The 21813-nt window shown below is 38.6% G+C and overlaps 2 protein-coding genes across 4 annotated transcripts in view; one reads left to right on the forward strand and one right to left on the reverse strand.

Annotated features, from left to right (window-relative positions):
• Positions 1-21813, forward strand: part of nf1a (neurofibromin 1a) — a 148698-nt gene that overhangs the window by 71454 nt on the left and 55431 nt on the right. For all 3 annotated transcript variants that reach the window (XM_017432166.3, XM_017432168.3, XM_017432167.3), the window contains 5 exons: positions 3108-3266; positions 6412-6509; positions 9653-9799; positions 9909-10055; positions 11201-11311. In XM_017432166.3, the coding sequence (XP_017287655.1) occupies positions 3108-3266; positions 6412-6509; positions 9653-9799; positions 9909-10055; positions 11201-11311 (662 nt within the window). The remainder of the gene's footprint in view (positions 1-3107; positions 3267-6411; positions 6510-9652; positions 9800-9908; positions 10056-11200; positions 11312-21813) is intronic.
• omgb (oligodendrocyte myelin glycoprotein b) lies at positions 12218-15965 on the reverse strand. The gene is made up of 2 exons (XM_017432172.3): positions 15699-15965; positions 12218-14204 (listed from the first exon to the last, which is right to left on the reverse strand). The coding sequence occupies exons 1-2, from the start codon at positions 15890-15892 to the stop codon at positions 13322-13324; spliced, it is 1077 nt and encodes a 358-aa protein (XP_017287661.1). The 5' UTR covers positions 15893-15965; the 3' UTR covers positions 12218-13321.

The raw sequence follows: 21813 nt of genomic DNA on the forward strand, positions 1-21813 counted from the left end.
GGTCTCCATGGTGCCCCATGGAAAAGGTGGTGAGGAAAGAGGGGAGACTTTTTACATGCTCCAGTCTCCTGAATTGTATTTGAACTGTCACTGATCAGTCAGTTGGAGGTGTAAAAGGTTTGGGGCTGAATTTACACTTCAGTCACTTCAGTTCACTTCTAAGTCACGCACAGAGGATGAATTTTGAGTGCTGAAGTTTTGTGCACAAATTTCTGTATGTATTAAAAATACTTCTAAACTTATATATTTTGTGCAGGTTTTTATTAATATGAATCTTTTGTACTCAGGCCCAAACCTGAGTTTTTCTGGCATTTTTCTCCACAATGTGGCAATTTAAAATGACAGAATGTTTACAACTCCAAACTGAGCTCATGCGAAGGGGGTTGAAGATATCTGTAAAAACTGTTTTTATCATGGAAATACCATGGAAGTCTCCGTATGTATTGGGTTTATTAGCTCAGTGGGTTGCAGGAACCTCATAAAAGGGTAAAACTCTTAAGTTCCAGTAGTTCTGGAGAGCTGTAAGTCCAGAGTACCTTTACTATTGCTAGGCCTTCTGAAATCTTAACATTACACATTACACCGGCGCCACAGAGCTCTCTGACCACCACCAGTGGGCAAGGCAGGTGAACTGTCTTGCCCAAGGACACAATGGCTGAGACGGATAGAACGGGGGCTTGAACCGGCAACCCTCCTGTTACAGGACAAACCCTTACCTCCTAAGCCACTGCAATTTAACAAAACCATTTTGCAATATGACTGCAAAATGAGCCCCTCTTTAGGCTGCCTCTGACTGTTCATCAGTCACTAATCGATCCGACCATGTCCTGTAAAGTTGAACATATTCATTAGTAAAGCCACAATTGCGTAATCAAGAGACATGTAGTATAAACGTGGTATCTCACTGGGCTGTGACTAGTTTGTGAACAGCATTTAAGAGGTAGTCTCCAGAATATCCTGCAACATTCACTGCTTTTCTCAATGTCCTCATGAATTGCAGAGGCACGCAGTCTTGTCACCTGAGTCTTAAACTCAAGCGACAATTTGTGCAACAAATTTTCTTTCAAAATAGTCAAAGCTGTCACAGGCATCTCCAACCTGGTTTGAACCCTCTGAAATCATGGCGCGTGGGAGCTCTCTTCTGACAGAAAACATCCAAGGCAAATGTTCAAGTTTAAAAACTTCTCTGATGATAAATAATAATTATTGAAATACTTGTCTTCATTTCAAAAGTATACTCAAACAGGTTAAATCATAAATGCCAAGTTGGGTACCATGTGGTTTGTAGCAAAACAATGTGCAAGGCCAAGAATGGAGTTTTGCGAGCTGTGCACATAAAGACTGATTCTTAAAAACTAGTTATTTAAAATGTGGCCACAAGGCTTACTGGTCACTTAATCACAAACACTCGGCATTCAGTAAGACTGCAACAAAATAAATTCTTGCAATTTCCTTGCAATATATGAGTTTCTTTCTAGTCTCCAGCTGTCACAGCCTATTGAGATACTACCCTAACTCTGTGGTGTTGATGTGGAGCTCAATACATAAAATGTGGGTTGGACATTGCCTTGGACTTATTGGATATTTTAAGTTACACAGACTGTCTGTCATCACCACATCACCTCATGGAGCCATGAAGCTACCTTTCCTTTCACATGTCAGCCATTATAATGCTGTTATTACCTCACTTGGCAGCTTAGAGTCGTGACAGAGGCAAGCTGACCTTCAACCCCCTGTGCCACCTTGCTCCTTTCACAATCAGCCAGTCCCAGCTTGAAGTGCTTTGTAAAAGAGTCTAATGATTCTCTGAGCCTAATCAGTAGACCTTGACTTTTACAAATATTTCACTTTTAGACCAAATTTATCCCATTTAGGAAGCAGGTGGAAGAGAGCCTGGAGAGGTGGAGGTTTTCTCTGGAGAAAGAGGAATGAAAGTCAGTAGAAGCGAGACAGAATACTTGTGTGTGGATGAGAAGGATACAGGTAAAATAGTGAAGCTGTAAGGAGCAGTAGTACTAAGGCAGATAAGTTTAAGTACCTTGGGTCAACCGTCCATGATTTGGAGTTGGTGGCACTAACCAAGAGAAGAGGCAGAGCTGGAGGTGGCAGAGGATGGATGCTAGAGATAGGGTGAAATGAGGGCAGATGATCCATTGTGGAAATTCTAAAGGACATCCCAAAGAAAACCAGTTGTAGCCCAGGCAACTTTTTAATTAGATATAATTTAGACTACACTTAAACTAAAATATACTCCATTGGTAAGTTTAAAGTAAAGGTTTACAAAGTTCTTAAAATATCTGGTCATCATATGATGGTTTGGATTTACTGACCATTCAGATATTTTACATATGGCTGTTCTCAGAGGTGAACATTGATGTATGGAATACAAATTTTACTAAAACCACAGTAAAACCTGCTGGAATAAAATATATTGTACTTGTAGCCTCCTCTTGTCTGCTGTATGCTGTACTGTCCCAGGAAGTACAAAGAGTCCAAATGTAATCACTGAATTTAGACTGATCTGGTTCTGGCTGCGGGTCTGTTTATCATTATATAAAATTTATTTTGCCTCAAACATCAATCATGACAATGCTTCTCATTACAACTGAGCTGTACCCCCCCATTAATCCCACCATGCATTCTACCACCACAAACCCCACACCTTTGTTTTTTTTCTCATTATAACCTCTCATTTTTGTATTCGATCAACAGAGGTGATGGTTGGGTTCTTGTCTTGCTTTTTTTCGTCTTACTTCGTTTTGGGCTTTAGCTGAAGTAAGAGCTCCTCTTATTCTGATTAGAGCACAGATTAAACTGGGATTATTCGCAAGTTTCCATTTTTTCCTCCACTGTTCTTTTTCCTGTACTTTCCATCTTTTACTGCCCATGGCTCAGCCCACTTTGCTCTGTTGCACATATTACATGTATATTTTGTTATTCTCATCGTTCATGCCCTTTCTCTGTTGTGCGCTGAAAGAATTTTCAATATTTTTCTTTTTTGTTTGAATATGGTCTGCTTTTCACACCTTCTTTTCCTGTTTCATCTGTTCCACGTTCCCCCTTTATTTTTTCCCTCTGTTGTCCCCCCGTTCCATTCTTTCTTACAGGTGGTGAGTCAGCGGTTCCCACAGAACAGCATCGGTGCCGTGGGGAGTGCCATGTTCCTACGCTTCGTTAACCCAGCCATTGTATCTCCCTATGAGGCCGGCATCCTGGACAAGAAGCCCCTACCCAGAATAGAGCGAGGCCTCAAACTCATGTCCAAGGTTGGTCTTGGTTCTGAAATGGTTCTGACAGAAGAAAAGCAAAAGTACAGGCACTGTCCACAATGCTCTGGGTATTTTTAAAACCTGAGATTTTATTCCACATACACTTAGATTTTTTTTTTGTGAGGAAAAAGTGATTTTTATTTTAAACACTTTTCAAAGAAGAGATTTAAAAAGTACAGGAGCTAAACTAACCAAATCCATCAAACTTTCTTGTCCTTTGGGAAGCTGAAAAATGACAGATGTTGTAGTTTTGAGTCAGTTTAAACTATTAATTGCAACACATTGAACAATTTCTCCCCCACACTATCTGTATTTGCTATTTACTGCCACACTTGCATTCCTGTGCTTGACACGTGATGCAGCACACATTTGAGTGATCACAGAAAATGCCAAAGAGACTCTGGTAATTGTTTCAATCTTTGATTATTGATTTTAAATTAGTGTAATTTTTGTTAAATAAGACTCTGAAAACAAGCACCTTTTATGACTTTCATTGGATTTATGTTGGCTTTAAAACACTTTTTATTTCCCCTTTAATAGTCAGCTTTGGCCTTTACAGTACATCGCAAACTGAAATGTAAATTAAAATCAGACTTAAAAGTTTAGAGGGCCAATTCCAGCATGTTATTTATATATTTTTAAAAAATGTCTGGATATTCAAGGATACTACTGGTAAGAAAAAAAACTGCAGAAAACTGGCGAGAAATAATTTGGTCAATTCAGTCACATGGCTTTACTTTCAGAAGGAGAAGAGAAACAAAGACAGCACATTTCAAATGGATGAATTAGGATTAATGCTGACAATTGTTGTTTAAACTGCACTTTTCATTTCATGTATTTATTATTTTATGAATTATATATGAATTTGTCTGATTTAAATGTTATTCATTTAGTTGTTGCTATTATCTATACAGTTAACTGTGTGTAAAAAAAAAAACAAAAAAAAAACCCGAAATGCAATAAAGCAGCAGATTAACACACAGGTGTTGTATGAAGAATTGGTCCCCTCTTAAGTACAAAAAATTTCCAGCCATCATGTCTCTCCTGCTACCAAACAAAAAGGGACCAAAAAGCAATCAGTATCTTTTCTTTTAGCATTTCATTTTAAATTCTGCTGCGAGCTAGTGAGGAATTAGATCTCAACTCAAGGGGGGACAAAACTCAATACATCATTATCGACCATGGGCCAAATTCTGATCTAAAAGCTTCTTCAAACCTTATTCACTAAAAAATGTAGCAGTGAGACAACTTGTCTCACTTCATAGTCATTTTGGTTCCTGTGTCTGTGCAGCCCTCTGTTCTTCTGCTGATGCTGGAAGCCAAGGAAACCTTCAGGTCTACAAACCATCCTTTTATTGACAGCTAGCTTTAAGTCCTCCAATGTTTTAGACCATGTTAGCCTTTGAAAACTTTCATAACCTAGCTAAACACTGGTTAAACACTGTAGAAGTTGGAATTGATTTTATGCACCAGTTCAGTCCTAAAGTTTTTTAACAGCTGTAATGTTTAAGAAATAAAAAAATAATTAAAAAAAAATTGCATGTTACATAATCAATTTACAGCAGCCCTGAACTCTTGGACTTCTCAGTCAAGACATGCTCTGTGCTTCAAGTCCTACTATAAGGGTTTATTGGCTTATAACAAAAATCTACCACTTTTAGTCCTTAAAGTGGGAACACTGAGGATGGAAGTTTTCCTAAAACAAAATTGTCTGTCTGATTGCTCGGTCCTTCTGAATGATACTACAAATCTACATGGTATCATTAGGGTAGCACTTAAGGATGATTTCAAATACAGTCATAGTAAAGAGACACACTGTTAACTGTAAAAATATATATGTACAACCAGAAGCACTCAGAGAGCCAAGCGGCAATAAAAAATAGTGTGATCTAGATCATGATGTGGATCACCATCAATTTTTTTTTTTTTTTTTATGACAACCCCAACATTTCCTGAAAATTTCATCCAAATCTGTCCATTACTAGTTTTTGTATTCTTGCAAAAAGACAAACAACCGAAAATATAACTTCGGCCAAGATAACTAAGGGGTCACCTGCACAAGCATAGACAAGGTTTTAATAAAGAAGTCATCTGTGACCTTGACCTTTGACCCTGTGATCTTGAAGCCATCATCTTTGACCCATGAGGTGTCCAGCTGTGCAGTTTGACATTCCTACATTACGCTGTTGCATAGTTAGAGCACTAGGTCAACTGTGATGTTGATCTTTGACCTTGACATTTGACCAGATTAGCACCAAAATTAGATCACTTGTTCCTTGTTTCCTGGAAATTTCATGAAAATCCATTAATAACTTTTTGAGTAAGACGTTACAAAAAATATAACTTCCATATAACTAATTACAGCCTCTAAACAGCAACATATGTTAAGTTCATCTTTGTCATTGGTTAACTGAAACAAAGACAAAATGCTAAAACTCTCAAACCAAATACATCTTTCCTTTTTCTTTCTCGGACTTGAGCCATAGGACCACCTCTAGAGAAGCAGGAGTTTTGTCAGTTTGTTCCTCTGGAGCATAAAGGTGTGTTAACACTATACCAATGTGGAAAAATATCAGCAATGACCTTAGAGCAGTGGTCTCCAATCCTGGTCCTCGAGGGCCACCATCCTGCAGGTTTTACTTGTTTCTCTGCTCCAACACACCTGATTAGAATCAATAGATGATTAACAGGCTTCTGCATGACATGAAGAGGTTATTTAATTACTGAATCAGGTGTGTTGGAGCAGAGAAACAAGGAAAACATGCAGGATAGTGGCCCTCGAGGACCAGGATTGGAGACCCCTGCCTTAGAGAAACAACTGTTACTGCCCATCAATCTGGGAAGGGTTAAAAGGCCTTTTCAGACTGTTTGGAGTCTGCCATTCTACAGAGGAACTGAATGGAACAATTCAAACAAATCCAGGTGACACATTCCCAGAACATCTTTTTTTTTCAGTTGAACTCATCCAGTTGCAGTACCTTTGGGAGTGGCTGTTTGAAACACTGATCAAACAAATCACTGAATCAGTCCATGATGACTCACATAAATTTATGTATATTTGTTTTAAAAGAAATTATTTGGCCTCACATTTAGTGCTGGTAGATGAGCTGATTTCAGAAATTTCTTTTTTTTTTCCTTTTAGATTCTGCAGAGTATTGCAAACCATGTCCTATTTACAAAGGAAGAGCATATGAGGCCCTTTAACGACTTTGTTAAGAGCAACTTTGATGCAGCCAGGAGGTAAGTATTGTTTTACTGCCTTTACTCATCGTTCTGCCTCCTCACAGTTCACCTCATAGGAAAATTTAACAACTGCTGTCACTTTTTTTTTTAACTGAGTTTGAACCTCAGTTCAGTGTTTTGATGACAGAGATTCTCCTTGCCCATTTTTACAAAACAGAACTAAGAAGGTGATATCTCTCTGAGCAACAACAGTTTAGAGACTAGTTGGAGAAAATAAATCCCTCAAAATTCCAAGAAAATTGAAAGAAAAAATATTTTTTTTTTGTTTTTTTTTTAGCTGCACTGAACTGTGGGTGTTAGCAGTTAAGTTCCTATCAAGCTGTGCAGCTCAGTTTTAAGGCAGACAGTTTTTGAAAATTCTGGACCACTTTTTTGCACATCTTTAAAAACTGCATTCTTGGCTGTGCACATTATTTTGTTGCCCACCTTGGCAGCTGCCCCCACATTTATGATTTAATCTGCTGAAGTACAACTTTAAAAAATGCAGACAGGTGGATTTGGACCGGTCTTTTATTAATTATTCATCATCAGTGAAGTTTTATACTTTGACATTTGCCTCAGATGTTTTGTAATGTCAGAGAGCTCCTGTGCAGAAGTCAAAAATCAGCTCTAATGCTCTTGAAATGGGTTGGAAATGCCCACAACTACTTTTTGCACAAATTCTTTTTAAACATGTTTAAGTGACAAGACTGTGCACCTTTGCGACTCTGACGAGGAAGTTGAAAACCCAGTGAAAGCCGCAAGACAATCTGGAGACATTTGGGAGGGTCCCTCATGAATACCGTTCAATAACTTCTTGCAGCTCAATGAGATACCACCTTGAATGAAATGCTTTGTTGCCAGTTAAATGACATTATTGCATATTCAGACTTTCCTGGATTAGAAAGAACAATATCTTTGACCAGGAAATTAAAAGAAGTGATAAGGAGCTTTCTCAATGCTCACGGATTTCTTCTTCCATCTCTTCTTAGAAGTTCTGTCCAAAGATCGGAGTAAGATCCCAATGACTCACCAAACCCTGCAGAGTTTCCTTGTCAGTCACACTGCAGATGCTGCACCAACATAGGAGGCAGCTTGGTAGGGACTTGTTAAAGGTGGAATTTGCTTCATGGCATATTAATTTTACACATTATCTGAGACATCATCCTCCCCTTGTATCTGACCTAAAAGGTGCTGGGGTTTGTTTTGCCTCTTGGAGAGAGGACAATAGAAGGGGAGGTTTGCAGCTTCAGTCTGTCTGCAGAAAGGATTAAAGTGATGAACCTTCAGAGCTGTAGTGTTGTGATGTTTACAGACATCTGTGGTCATTAGTAAATCACATACAGTATGTAGACATTATTTAGCGACTGTAGACATTCCCTAGTGATTCACTGATATAAATGGAAGTCAGAATAGCACACAGTGTGCCACTAGATGGTGTCATTTATTCACTTTGGAAGTAGCAGACTGAATAAACACTACATGTCTGAAAGTTTTTTTTTATATAACTTTATTTATTGATGTTTTTTAGCTTAACATACTGAAATGAAAATCAGTTAACATATTCAAAAATCATAAATGAAAAGATCTCTTACAAAACTTATCTTCACAAAGGAATAATATCCCCCAAAAAAGAGAAAAAAGGAAAACCCTAAGTGTAAAAAACAAAACAAAACCTAATATAACAAAAATAAATAGAGTGGGGTGAGGGGAAAAGGTAGGTACCTCCACATTATATACATGAGTGGAAGCCGCTAACCTAAGCAAGGCAGCCAAATAGTTTTGTATAGTTTTATGAAATATTTGTATTTTTTACAAACTCAGTAAATGAAGACGAGGTTCTTGCAAATTCTTCATTTCTTCAAATTCTTCAAACAGTTTTTTCCATAATAGGAGAGAGCTTAGATGAAAATGTTTTGTAGAATTCTGTTGGCAGTCCATCAGGACCGGGTGACTTTCCATTTTGCAATAAAGTGATAACTTGTAAAATTTATTTATTTGATATTTTGGTATACAGATCAGCTTGATCTGTTGAGTTGACTTTAGGGATGTTTAACTGTTCAAAAAAAGATTTGATCTCCAGAGGACTGACAGGGCCTTGTGACCTGTATAAATTAGTGTAAAACTCTTGAAAATGTTCATTTATAATTAAAGGATGGGAGGATTATTGTCCTTGAGTCGTATGAATTTCTGCAATAGCATTGCTGGCTGTAGCTTGTCTAATAATAATCTGCCTATTTTATCGCTGTGTTCAAAGTAAGTTTGTTTAGTCTTAAGTAGAAGTCAGTCAATTTGTTCAGTCGAAAGATTGTTGTGTTCTGCTTGCAAGAGTAGACGCTGTTTATATAAATTTGGATCAGGTGAGATAGCATATTGATTATCAAGTTTTTGAATCTGATCCAATAGATCAGTAAGAAGACAACTACATTTCCTTTTTTTGTGGGCTGCGTATGAAATTATTTGCCCTCTAAGATAAGCTTTCAAAGTTTCCCAAGTTGTAATATATGACATGCCTGGCGTGGTATTTATTTTCATGAAGGAGTCCATTTCAGCTGTTATAAATTGTTTAAATGAAGTATTGGCGAATAATAATGGGTCCAATCGCCATAAACAACGGGATTTCACATCATCTGTGAAACACATGTCTAACTGAATGGGGCAATGGTCTGAAATACTATGATATTGAGATTTATTGGCAGAGGGGAGATTTTTTTTTTTTTGACAAAAACTAGTGATTGGTGACTGACAGGTCTGCAGATCTCTGTAAGTGAACTTATAACAACCCCTTCTACTTTCAGTCTGTCAAGAGGTTGGTTCCACATAAATAGAGCAAAATATGTTCTGGTCCAGCACACAACACGTCCTCTGTTTGTGAGTGTATACCAGTTTAGCTTTCTAGACGGTCCGGGCTGGGTCAGTCCACTCTGATAGCTCCTTTGTTCCTTGATCTAATGTCTTGTCAAGCCTGACCTCTTGAGTGTGATTTAGTGTGTAATTTTGAATCACAAGCTTTGTTGGAAACCACATATCAAACACTTGTGTAATAAGATGGCTAAAACCATAGGGATATGGAAAAAACAAGACATATCTTGAACAATGAATCTCTTTATTACACCCTGTTACTGCCACATTTAGATTATGTTCTTTGCTCTCTGCTGCAGGTTTTTCTTGGATATAGCATCTGACTCTCCACCTAGCGACTCAGTCAACCACAGCTTGTCCTTCATCAGTGATGGGAATGTGTTGGCCCTCCACCGTCTGCTGTGGAACAACCAGGAGAGGATTGGCCAGTACCTGTCCAGTAACAGGTCAGGATGGCTACAGTTTTCTTTGCTGATAATCACTGTCAAGCACATCAATAGAAACATCTCTGTACAATTTTTGTTATGGAAAAGCTTTATTGTGAAATTCTTCCAGAGACCACAAAGCAGTAGGCAGGCGACCCTTTGATAAGATGGCAACCCTGCTGGCCTACCTTGGCCCACCAGAACACAAGCCTGTGGCCGACACTCACTGGTCCAGTCTCAATCTGACCAGCTCTAAGTTTGAAGAGTTCATGACCAGGTAGGATCATGGCTAAAATCTGAATCCTGATTCCTGTTTGTGTGAGTCCATTCTTATACATTACATTTCATCACAACAGTTTAATTATGGCATACCAAATCTACTAATCAGATGAAGTCTTTACGCAGGTGCAGATAAGACACCAAAGAAGATACTGAGTAGGTTATCTTCTTATTAGATTAGATTTTAAAGGTTAGCTTTGTGTATTAAGCTCCTAAAGTGTTTTCTTCCCTCCCAGTCAGGATCATGTTGTTCAGCTTTGTCTGCATAGCTCCTATCTTGGTTTGTCATTGAACTGCCTATTAATTCAGCATGAAAATTAACTTAATGAATATGTTGAAACTAAATAAAATGTACAAAGAGACTGTAATAAATAAATGTGACATATATAACAGTAAACAGGCTAATTAGGCCTAAACCTTCATAATTTGTTCATTAATAGGTAGGCCCTTGCATAGTCTGCTAAAGCCAGTTTCTTAGTAGGTTGTGACAGATGGAGTCTAGTTGGTGATTCATGATTTTGAGAAAATTTTCTGTTGCCACCTCACTGATTTTTGAGCGACACACAGCCATTTTTTTTTAAAATTGCGCTTTATTTTTGTGTACATAAGTAAATAGCTAAGGGCTTTTTCCCACCACAGCCTATTGGTACTGAACTGGCACTAAAGGTGGAACTCTTCTGGCACCTCACAATTGGATACACCTTAACTAGCACACTATTGATTTAGATTTAAATACAGAACCTCACAGGACACTGTCGAGAGCTTTTAGGATTTGGTGGGCTACACTGTGAGTATTCTACAATTATCGATGCATCTACAGAAAAACTACAGGTTTGATTGATTGCACAGCACTACTTTTATGTCTCTGTCAGCTATCTTGTCTCTATTGTGTGCACACCATAAACTGTCTGGGCTTCACTTCTGCACTCCACAATAGGAGCTTATTAATGTTGAGTAATTATCAATATCTTACATTTTTAGCTCGATTCATAATTGTTCCTGCCCACATCACAATGCATCAAACTAAAGATTATAACACCCACTCCTAACTGGTATTAAAAAATCTCATCTGTCTTTATTTAATAGAGCAGTCTGTCATATAAATGTGATTGATCATAACTTTTTAATTTCTTTTGTTTGTAGACACCAGGTCCATGAAAAGGAGGAGTTTAAAGCCTTAAAGACACTCAACATTTTCTACCAAGCAGGAACTTCCAAGTCTGGAAACCCGGTCTTTTACTATGTAGCTCGCAGGTAGGACCAGTCACCTTCTGGCTTTATATAGAAGAGTAAGTTTATTTTGGCATGAATTTTTGTTGTTGAGTAATTAAATTTTGTTTTAAGGTTTAGCATGACATAAAACAAGGCTTTCTGGCTAACAGATTCATCCAAAAGTGTTGCAGTGATGAAGGATGAACCTCCTTAGTTGTATGTCTTATAAATGCAGTTCCTACTGTTATTATTGTGAGGTGGAGTAGACCTTGTAGTAGACATGTTCTAATTTGTACTGAAACTTTGGAAACAAAGCAACTTTCTGACATAAACCAGCAGACTGACCGATCTACTTGAACACCCATCTCTGTCCTGAAAAGTAAAACCTTTTTTCTTTAATACTGTATCTCACTGGACTATGACTGTTGGAGACTAATTTACACACAGCATTCATGAGGGAGTTTCCAAAATATCTCAAAACATTTGCGATGGTTCTTAATTTTCCTGCTTGAGTCGCGTAGGCTCACAGTCTTGTTGCTTGAATTTTGAACCTCAAAATATTTTACTCTCAAAATAGTCAGTTGTTGCAGGTGTCCAGAACCTTTCTCAACTTAGTTTTTGTAATTCTAGGGTGCTTCTGGTCACTTGGTCACAAACACTGAGAAATTTGCTCAAGTTTTTAAATGACTTTGAATGTTGGGGGGTTGTTGGTGCCAGATAAGCTGGTTTGAGTATTTCAGAAATTGCTGTTCTAATGGGACACATTAGATCTAGCATACAAACAATCTCTAGGGTTTAAAGAGAATTGTCCAATAAAAAAGAAAATATCCAGTGAGCAAAAAAGTCTTGTTAATGTTAGCGGTCAGAGGAGAACAGGCAGACTGCTTTGAGATGACAGAAAGGCAACAGTAGCTCAAATAACCACTCATTACAAACAAAGGTCCACAGAATACCATCTCTGAACACACAACACGTCTGACCTTGAAGCAGATAATCTGCAGAAGCAGAAGACCAAACTGGAAGCCACTCCTGTCTGCAAAAAACAGGAAATTGAGGCTACAGTTCACAAAGACTCACCAAACATGGACAATAAGAAATTGGAGAAACATTGCCTGGTTTGATGAGTCTCGATTCACTGAACTTCAGTGGCCTTCACAGTCACCAGATTTCAATCGAGTGCCTTTGGGATGTGGTGGAACGGGAGATTCATCATGGACATGCAGCTGTCACATCTGCTGCAACTGTATGATGCTATCATGTCTATATAGTCCAGAATCTGTGAGGAGTGTTTCCTAGTTCTGAAGGCAAAAGAGGGTCAAACCCAGTATTAGCAAGGTGTACCTAATAAAGTGGCCAGTGAGTGTATATTATAGTTCAAATGTCCCTGCCTTTTTTTATTGTTGAGTATTGAAGCCACGAGATCTTGTTTTTTGGAATCTGCCATGTTGTATTTTTGAAACCAGAGTCTGAACACTAGCGATGCAAAGCTTTAAGTCCTGCCTACTCTCCTGCAGTCAGTCATGGTGGTACGACCTTTCTTTTAAGTATAAAATAACAAATTACAGCTAAACATGTTAGAAAGATGAATATTTCGACATACGGAAGCAAGGTAAGAACTATGGTAAACGAATCAACAAGATTCAACATCTGGAAAAAAAAAGAATTTTTTTTTTTTATTATTCATTTAAATTTTACTAACAGTGTCTGGTTCATTTACAACAGGGGTACCCAATCCAAGTCCTCAAGGGCCACTGTCCTAAATGTTTTAGTTAATTCCTTAATCTTCATGATGGTTTTCACGTTCTGCAAAAGCCTGTTAATCACTCGTTTATTCAAATCAGGTGTGTGAAAGCAGTGACACATCTAAAACATGCAGGATAGTGGCCCACAAGGACCAGAATTGGGCACCACTGATTCACATGGAGGGAACATAATATAAAACTTGTAACAAAACCTGACTGCATTGTCTTGTTCATGCTTAGACTTCCTGGTTCCTGTCACAGGTCTATTAATATACAGTCTATAGGCCCAATTTTTGGTGAATCCAGTGGTTTAGAGGGGACTGAATGCTGTTGTTATGACAGTGATAGTCATGGTGACAGTTTTGGTGTGGATGTGGACTGCATGGTTTTTGATCTGAGGGTTCTTCGTTGAAAACTGTGTGGGTGCCGCTGTACTTGTGTGTCCCCAGGCCAACAGGACTGTTTTTTCCTCAGATTCAGACAGACTTCTTCTGTCCTGATGGATGTTAGACAGAGCAGGTGACTGAGTGTCATCCCTCCCAGCTCTCTTATTTGCCCATGGTGGAGGCCAGGTAAACAGGGTGGTGTTTTCTCTATTTGGTGTCTGTCCACAGATGGGTTTGGTGTAACACGGACATCCCAGAATTGTTGCTTGGGTTCGTTCTGCCCATTGAAGGAGTCTTGTCATGTTTTCTTCTTCTTCACAAGCCCACGGGTTATCTCCGAGGGTAATCATCTCCAGCCCCGTCAGCTTATCCAAGACCCCTTCAAATAACCAGGTGAAACGGTTAGCATGCAGATAAAACTTGACCAGCTTGGGAAGCCGGTCCAATGACCCAGGAAGTATCTGAACCAGATAGTTGTGAGACAGATCAATACACTCCAGGTTGGGAGGCAAGTTTGTGGGCACAGTCCAAAACCTGTTCCAGCTGAGGTTGAGAGATTTCAGACTCAGCAGTGTGTTGTTGATGAAGACCACTTTGTTCAGCTCATTGTCCGACAGATCCAGAACTTTCAGGTTCCAGTGGTAAGCTGTGTCTTTCTTATCCAAAGAGTGTAGCTGGTTCCCTGCAACTCGAACCTCCCACAAAGACCTTGGCAGTGCTGAGGGGAGCCTCTCCAGGCGGTTGTAGGAGAGGTCCAATGTCCGCAGGTGGCCATACAGGCTAAGCTGGTTGTCCAGAACCTGCAAGCTGTCAAATAAAATCTTTTACACTCAGGTCCAGCATACTGTCACTTCATGAGTAATCAGAACTGATACTGTAAACGGACCAAACTAAAATAAGAATTAAAGCTCAAATCCGAATATTTTATTAACACACAGATACAGCGCATTGTTAATTTTGTCTTCTGGTTGTTGTTTTTTTTTGTTTTTTTTTGCTGTTGTTAAAATGATTTTGTTCTTTTATCTGAAAAAGGCACTGAAAAATGGCAGATGGGTTCAAGATGAGGTGTGATTTCAACAGGGATCAATAGTGATGAACAGGTTGACAGGCGGAGGGGTTGTGACAGAAGGAGAGGAAAGTGGAAAGGAAGGTTTACAAGATGGTAGTGAGACCAGCTGTAATGTTTGATTTGGAGACAGTGGCTGTAACAAATAGACAGGAGGAGCTGGAAGTGGTAGTAATGAAGGTATTCAGATATTTGTTGGGAGGCAGATGATCCTCTGTGGAGGACCCTAAAGGGAGCAATCAACAGAGGAAGACGACAAAGAAGACAATTACAAAAAAGACAAACAAAAAAAAGATGAGTATGACAGAGAATACAAAGACAATAACAAAAAAGATGAAGACGACCAATTCAAAGGCAGAGAAGATGAGGTAAAAATAAATTACAAAAAAAGATGAAGAATAAGAACAGAAAGAAAACAAAGACAACAAATTGAAAGTGGCAAATACAGTGGCACCACAAATGTCTACACAGAAGAAGGCAACAAAGACGACAATACAGAAGACAAGGACGATGACACAGAAGACAACAGCAGTGACACAAAAGAGTGCTACAACAACAGAAAATGGAGGCAATGATGCAGAAGATGGCAGCAGCAACAACAAAGAAGATGATGACAATGACACAGAAGACAGAGCCGGGAAAACAAAAGCTGACCAAGACGACACAGTAGAGGACACAAAAGACAGCGACAAGACCACAGAGGACAGCAACAACGACACAAGAGGCGACCATAACAACATAGACGACACAGAAGACATCGTTGATGACTCAGAAGACGATGACAATGATACAGAAGACGAATGACAAAGAAAAAGACAACAAAAACAACAAATCAGAGGAGCAGCTCAGGTTCAGCAGTTTGGAGACTAGGTTAGGCGAGACTACGATGGTTTGTACATGTGCAGAGGAGGAATATGAAATAAAGAATGTTGAATATGAAGCTGCCAGAGGAGCAGGAAAAGAAGGAAGACCACAGAGAAGGTTCATGAATGTAGTGAAGGAGGATCTGCAGAGGGTTGGTGTGACAGACGAGGATGCTGGGATATGCTAAATGGAGGTAGACAGTTTGATGTGGTGACTCCTGAAGGAAGCCACCAAAAGAAGAAGATCTGAAAAGTTGCTTCAACATTCACTGCTGTTTTTCAAATGACTTTTATTTTCAAGCTTGTCTGTTTCCATTTTGTCTCGCACAAAGCATGAAGTGGAAGTGCTAGAGACACGCAACAGGTTCTTACCTGTTGAAGGAAAGGTTGAGAAACAAGATGTTGTGCTGCAGACCCACAGGCAACTTGGTTAGACTTCTTAAAGAGCAGTCAACAACGCGGTGACCCCCGCTGCACGAGCACATAGTGGGACACACAGACAGAACCCCTCCTCCCAGAAACTCACACAGCAGCAGGACCAGCAGACAGACAGAGCTCACAGGCATGGTTTTGGGTCTACAGGAAGAAACAAGTGCCAAATACAGGTCAGGGCATTTTCAGGTGAAGTAAAGAACAGTTAAGAACAATTAGTAATAAAATTGTTCAATATGAAAGTTAAAAATTAATAATTACAAGACATTCAGCCTGATGCAACTATCTCTGACTGTCTGGGTTCAGTTTTTAGAGAAATGGAGAACCTCAGTGCCATTAGAAAATATGTTCTTTCTTAAATGAAGTCAGAAAGCAGAAATAGCTCTTTGTTTTGTTATATATTTTGTTCTCTCTTTTCATTTCTGTTTTGCTGACTGTTCCACCAGGTTCTCTTATTACCTTGACCTGAGCAGATTTCTTTGTTTATACCAAATATGATGTTTTGTACTGGATAAAGTCAAAATCTAAAGTATAGTACTGACATTTAACATTTAGTCAAAAGAAAAAGTAAATCCACTCTCTTTCACTTCTAGGGTTTTAGTAAAAGGAAAATAATAAAAATGAATAAAAGGTATGGTATTCTTTAAAGGAATGCATATCTCCACCAACTTTTCATGCCACATGTTTTAAATTAAAACTTGCGTTGAAAAATGGAGCTTTAGCCATGTTGATCAAACCTTAAAAATAACATTATGTGCAATCTCACGCATTATTGCAAGACTCCTTGTGATCTGTCAGCACTCACAGTATGTGTAGGGCATTAATCACAGCTACTACCACACCAAAATCTAGGTCTATATCTGTATAACTGACTCAGTTATGTTCATTTTTGTGTTTGTTAAAGTTGCTTAGCAACCATCTTGAATCTGGTTGACCCTAAAAGTTCATTCTAAATTTACATCCAGTGGAGAATTTCAGAAAATTTCAATAAAATATGTCTCGTAGAGATGCCAGCTGTCAGCATGGCAGTGGAGGGCTGATGGTTTGGGCTCCTTGCAGTCATTGAGTCGACCATGAACTCCTCTGTAGACCAAAGGATTCTGGAGTCAAATGTGAGGCCATCTGGCTGACATCAGAGCTGCAGAATGTCTGATTGGATTTGCATTTATCTATTTAATTTTAACATAGCTGTATATTTGGATTTTCATTGGATGGTATTTTTTGCTGTTTTGATGGTGTGTGGAAAAATATTTTAATTAGATACATTAATTAAAAATCACTGATAGAGAGAAAGGTATCAAACACTATTGTTTTTGTTTTATATTAAATTTATTCAGTAAGATATATTTGACCTGTCTGCTGAATTAGATGTGTAGAGAAAAATTCAGTTCATTTTTCTGTGTGAATCTGACATTCTGTCCAAATAATAAAGCCCTCTTAAATGAAAGTCTCAGGTGATGTAACCAGTCTACAGTCATCTGGTTCTGGTTTTAGTTTATAAAGCAGGTTCAAAGTAAAGGGATCACAGATGGAATCTGAGGCCCTTTAGTCAAAGATGAGAATGTTCTGGTCAGATTTCTGATCTGTTCAGATTAACAGGTCAGTAAAACAGGTGTATCCACTGCCTCACCTGGGATTACCTGCATTCCCTTGGTTCTGTTCTGGTAAAACCTTCGTTCCAGTGATCGGATCTGTTTGAGAGAAGAAGACAATCAGACGGAGACAAAAAAAGCAGCACAGCTTGGTACTGGTGGTTCAGATGGACCGGGTTTCTATGCAGAGTAGAAAAGTCTGAAGATAGACTTCAGTAGTTCTCAGGTTTAAAGATGGAATAAAGAGAAATTGGCTTTGGAAAGACATATTATTCCTTTTCTAAAAGAATAATAGTCTACATATCTACAAATAATTTGCTTGATTAACCAGAGCACTTTTCCCACTGATTGCATTTAAAAATCTGAACATGTGGAAATTGGAAATTAACTCTGAAATTAACTCTTTTTAGAGGTGAACTTCCCTTTTTAGTTTGATTTCATGACGTTGGCAGAAAAAAAAAACAGACCACAGTTGAAATGTCAGACATCAATTTTTACTAAACTTTTCTTTCTAGAAAATGGGCTAAAAGTAAATCTGGTCTTTTGAGTCTGGTAAAGTTTTGAATAATTAAAAAATGGAAGTTTAGTTGGAACCCTTGATGGACTCAAGCTGAGGGACATGCAGTCTTTTTTGTTTTGCACTTTTCTGGTGTTCAGATTCATTTACTATCACCCATCATCAAAACAGAAGGAGCAATAATGTATTTGCCCATGTCTGTGTGTGCTTGTCTGTCTGTTAGCAAAATATCTCATTAACCACTGGATGAATTTTAATGAAACTCCCAGAAAGTATTTATTGTGTATTCTTCTACAAATGATTACCTTTTGCAGCCAAACCAACCTCAGCAAACACATAAATGGCAATAAATCAAATAGTTTTAATGATCTTGAGCTACAGTTTGTGGTGGTAGTACCTGGGAGTCATTTCTAAGATATACTTCAAGCATTAACACATCTTGTGAGATCACAATATCGCAAAGGCATTCTAAGTTTTAACTAGAACAGCTGTAACTCTATTATTTCTCATCATAAGATGATCTTAGTCTATAACTTTGGCATGAAAAGCAGAGGGGGGTATTCATTCCTTCAAGAAATGTTAGTCCTTTAATCTTGAGCTCAGAAACTAACAATCCGATGTGTTAAAAAGTTCTACATCATAACATCTCAGAGAGATGTCTACAGACCAGCTATACCCAGGTCCATACAAATGTAAACTAATTTGTTTTTATTTAAATGAAATATGAGGTTATATTAATTGTTTGAACAAGTGTTAATTACGTAGCTGTAGATGTTCAGAGAAGAATGTTCATGTATGTGATGCTGTTGTACTTGCAAATAGTTCTCCCTGTTGTTGGTTTTCTTTGTTTAGCAGAGAAAATCTTTCAGTTTGAAATAAAACTTGTATGTGTCACACTCCCACACATATTAGTAACGACAGGAAGCAAGTTTTGGTTGGTGGCAAACCTCAGGAGGTGTGCGATGTGCTGGAAACTGCTGCTCTGCTGTTTGTGAGGCGTTCAAGTGTTCTCTGTGTGTCGGACACTCCAGTTTTCTTCCACTGTCAGAGGATGTGTTTGTCAGGGTGATTGGTGGAGTTGTGAGAGCATCTCCCTGGTTCTGAACTGATTCTCACCTGCCACCAAAGGCAAAACGGTGATGATGTTTTTGCCCGTCTGTGTGTGTGTGTGTGTGTTCAATATTCTGCTAAAGTTTGGTGTGGTAGTAGCTGAAACTCATGCACAACACATACTCTGAGCACAGATTAGATTTTGAGAGATCTCCCAATATTGCATGAGATCATGCACAACATCATTTACAGCATTTGACCAAAACAGTTCAAGGTGATCTTAGTCTAAAAGTCTTTAAAGGTAGTGGGTGATATACATTCCATCCAGAAATGCTAGAGTTCAGTTGCAGCATGTTGTCCCCCTGAACAGGTAAAAGTGGGTGTAGAAAAGTGATGAAATGTGTCAAAGATCACTTTCTCCCAGGGTTGCTCATGGACCTCTTGGTTCTGAACGTCCCTGTGAAGTGTTGAAACTTTGCCAGTGGTTCTGGAGCTGAGAGTGCTGCAGTGGTACTGGATCTGTGTGGGTCAGTGAGTGCAGACAAGTCCTAGAGCTGATCTGCTGGATTCATCGGAACCCCTGATCCACATGGACAGACCTGGGCCAGTCTGTGTTTAAAACTACTTTATTCAAATATTTGCTACAAGACAGGTTCAGCTGTTTATGGCATATGCACGTGCTGATGGCTCCAGTTCAGATCACTCACCTCATCCTCTTTGTCTTCATCTTCCTCTCCTCTTCTAGTCTTCTCTTCCTTAGAGCTTTTTTAATGCTCTTCAGCTGATTTGTTGTGGTTGTCAGGGCTGGTGTGCTGGAGCTCCGGACATGCTGCTGGTTAGCGCTGCATTCTGCTCTGCAGCGTCCCAATGCAGCTCCAGCTTTAGGTGAGAGAGGATGAGGAGGAGGAGGAGGAGGAGAGAGGCAAGGAGAGAGGCAGGGAGAGAGAGAACTGCAGCAGAGAGCCCAGCCACTCTACTTCTGATGAGGCAAGCAACATCTAAACATGTGTGCACAATGGGAACACCAGCAGCTCTTTGTTTCTGCATCCTGCAGGCTTTTTATCACCTGCTGCTATGAAATGCGTGTTTGATTGTCTTAATTTTACAGATATTGAGCTAAAATTTGGTGTTGTAGTTGAAGCTGAATGGCAACACGTACTCAGAGCTCTAACTGATCTGGCATTAAAGGCATCAGGCGTTATGTATTCGTTCATGGAATCCAAATTTTTCATTTAACATTTTTTTTGCTCTGACAGTCTACAGCGGTGGTAATCCTGGTCCTCGAGGACCACTGTCCTGCTCCAACACACCTGAGAGAGGGGGTTGTAACAAGATCACATGAGACTAGAATTCCCAGTTTTTCATTGACTTCAAAATTGTTTAACGAAGCAAAAACACTGTCTCATGACTTTGCCTACAGAAATAATCTAAAAAAAAATCTCAGCAGAGCAGTAGAAGAAAAAAAATGACTCCATTAAAGCTCACCGGCTTTTCCACATAAACACGCCCACAACAACTTCTGACCAATCATACAATACTCGATGCAAACCCCTGTGCAAAAAAGTTCAGCCCCAGCCTTATATCAAGAGGGGATGGACGATGCTGCTTTGCAAACAAAATTGATAAAATTTTCATCACGCATCACGTGAATGAGAGCAGACTTTGTGACTTCTCATGGAGTATGGAAGGGCCTTTAATGCTGAGTTCACTTGGTGATTTGTTGACTTTAAAGCTGAGAAAAAGAAAGTTTGAACCTCTTGTTAATTAATTTGAGTTGGAGGTGGAACGAAAAAACAGTTTATCAAACTTTGAGGTGAAGGTGAATTGACAGATGTTTTTCTTTTGTCATTTTCAGGTGAAATTTTTGCAGCTCTTTGAATTTTCTTATAAGGTTTATTTTAGCAGTTTTTATCTTTGATAAACTATTTTCATTAGAAACCAGCAAAAAAAGTGATAAATAAGGAAGATATAATAAATTAATAAGTCTTATAATTAAAAATGATTTTGATTTAAGTGTTTTTTGTGACTGATAAATGAGATCTATTAAGAAAATAGTAAAAGAATTAGTCACTTATAGTCAGGCTTATTGGAAGACATTTTTATTGTTTTCAGTGTTCAAGTCATTTGTTTTTCCAGATCCAAGTGTATAACTAGTAGCAACTTACAAATTCATAAGCTGTCTAAATAAATTGATCATATGAACTCCAAAGTGTTGAAACAAAATATACATTCATGAACAGTTGAATAACACAATAAACAATAATTTTCAGGAGTTTTTGTTTTGATTTTTACATAGTTGTACTTTAAACACAGATTCATGGTAAACAGTCAGAGGAACTCTTTCCACCTCTGTGTATTTATATACGTATAAAGAATGTATTAGAAGGCTTTAGTAGTAACTGTTTCCCACTATCTTTTAGTAATAAGTGCTATAAAATAAGTGCTATAAAAGTAACAGTTACTTTTACTTAGTAGTAGGAAATATTTGTATTTTACCAAAGTTAAAGAAAGTGCTAGATGTAGAAAAGGCTTTTGTTGTTTGTTTTCATTTTGTTTGGTTAAGAAGGTGGAACCGTCTTACTCTGGTTAAGCGGAAATTGATTTCACACCTGATAGTGGGGATGTTGGGGTTGGTGGTGAAACACCACAGAGCTTTCGGAATCAGTTACATCCTGCAGCTCTTCATCTGTTGGTCTGTTTTGAACATCCTCTGTCAGGACTCGGTCTGTGTGTGCAGTTCTAAAGAAAGCTTTAATACCGGAAACACCATCACCAGGGTGACTAAATCTGCTAAATATAAACATTTCAGATGGAACCTGAGTCCTGTCTCTGTTCTTACAGCTGGACCTCTTCAAATATCACATTGATTACAAAGCAGGATGGTTTTTCTTTTTCA

This window comes from Kryptolebias marmoratus, linkage group LG2 (assembly GCF_001649575.2).
Source record: "Kryptolebias marmoratus isolate JLee-2015 linkage group LG2, ASM164957v2, whole genome shotgun sequence".
Lineage (NCBI taxonomy): Eukaryota > Metazoa > Chordata > Actinopteri > Cyprinodontiformes > Rivulidae > Kryptolebias > Kryptolebias marmoratus.

Coding starts and splice junctions, on each gene's coding strand:
- omgb (XM_017432172.3), bottom strand. CDS start 15,892: ATGCCTGTGAGCTCTGTCTGTCTGCTGGTCCTGCTGCTGTGTGAGTTT. Junction 14,205..15,698: donor CTCAACCTTTCCTTCAACAG/GTAAGAACCTGT, acceptor TTTATTTGACAG/CTTGCAGGTTCTGGACAACC.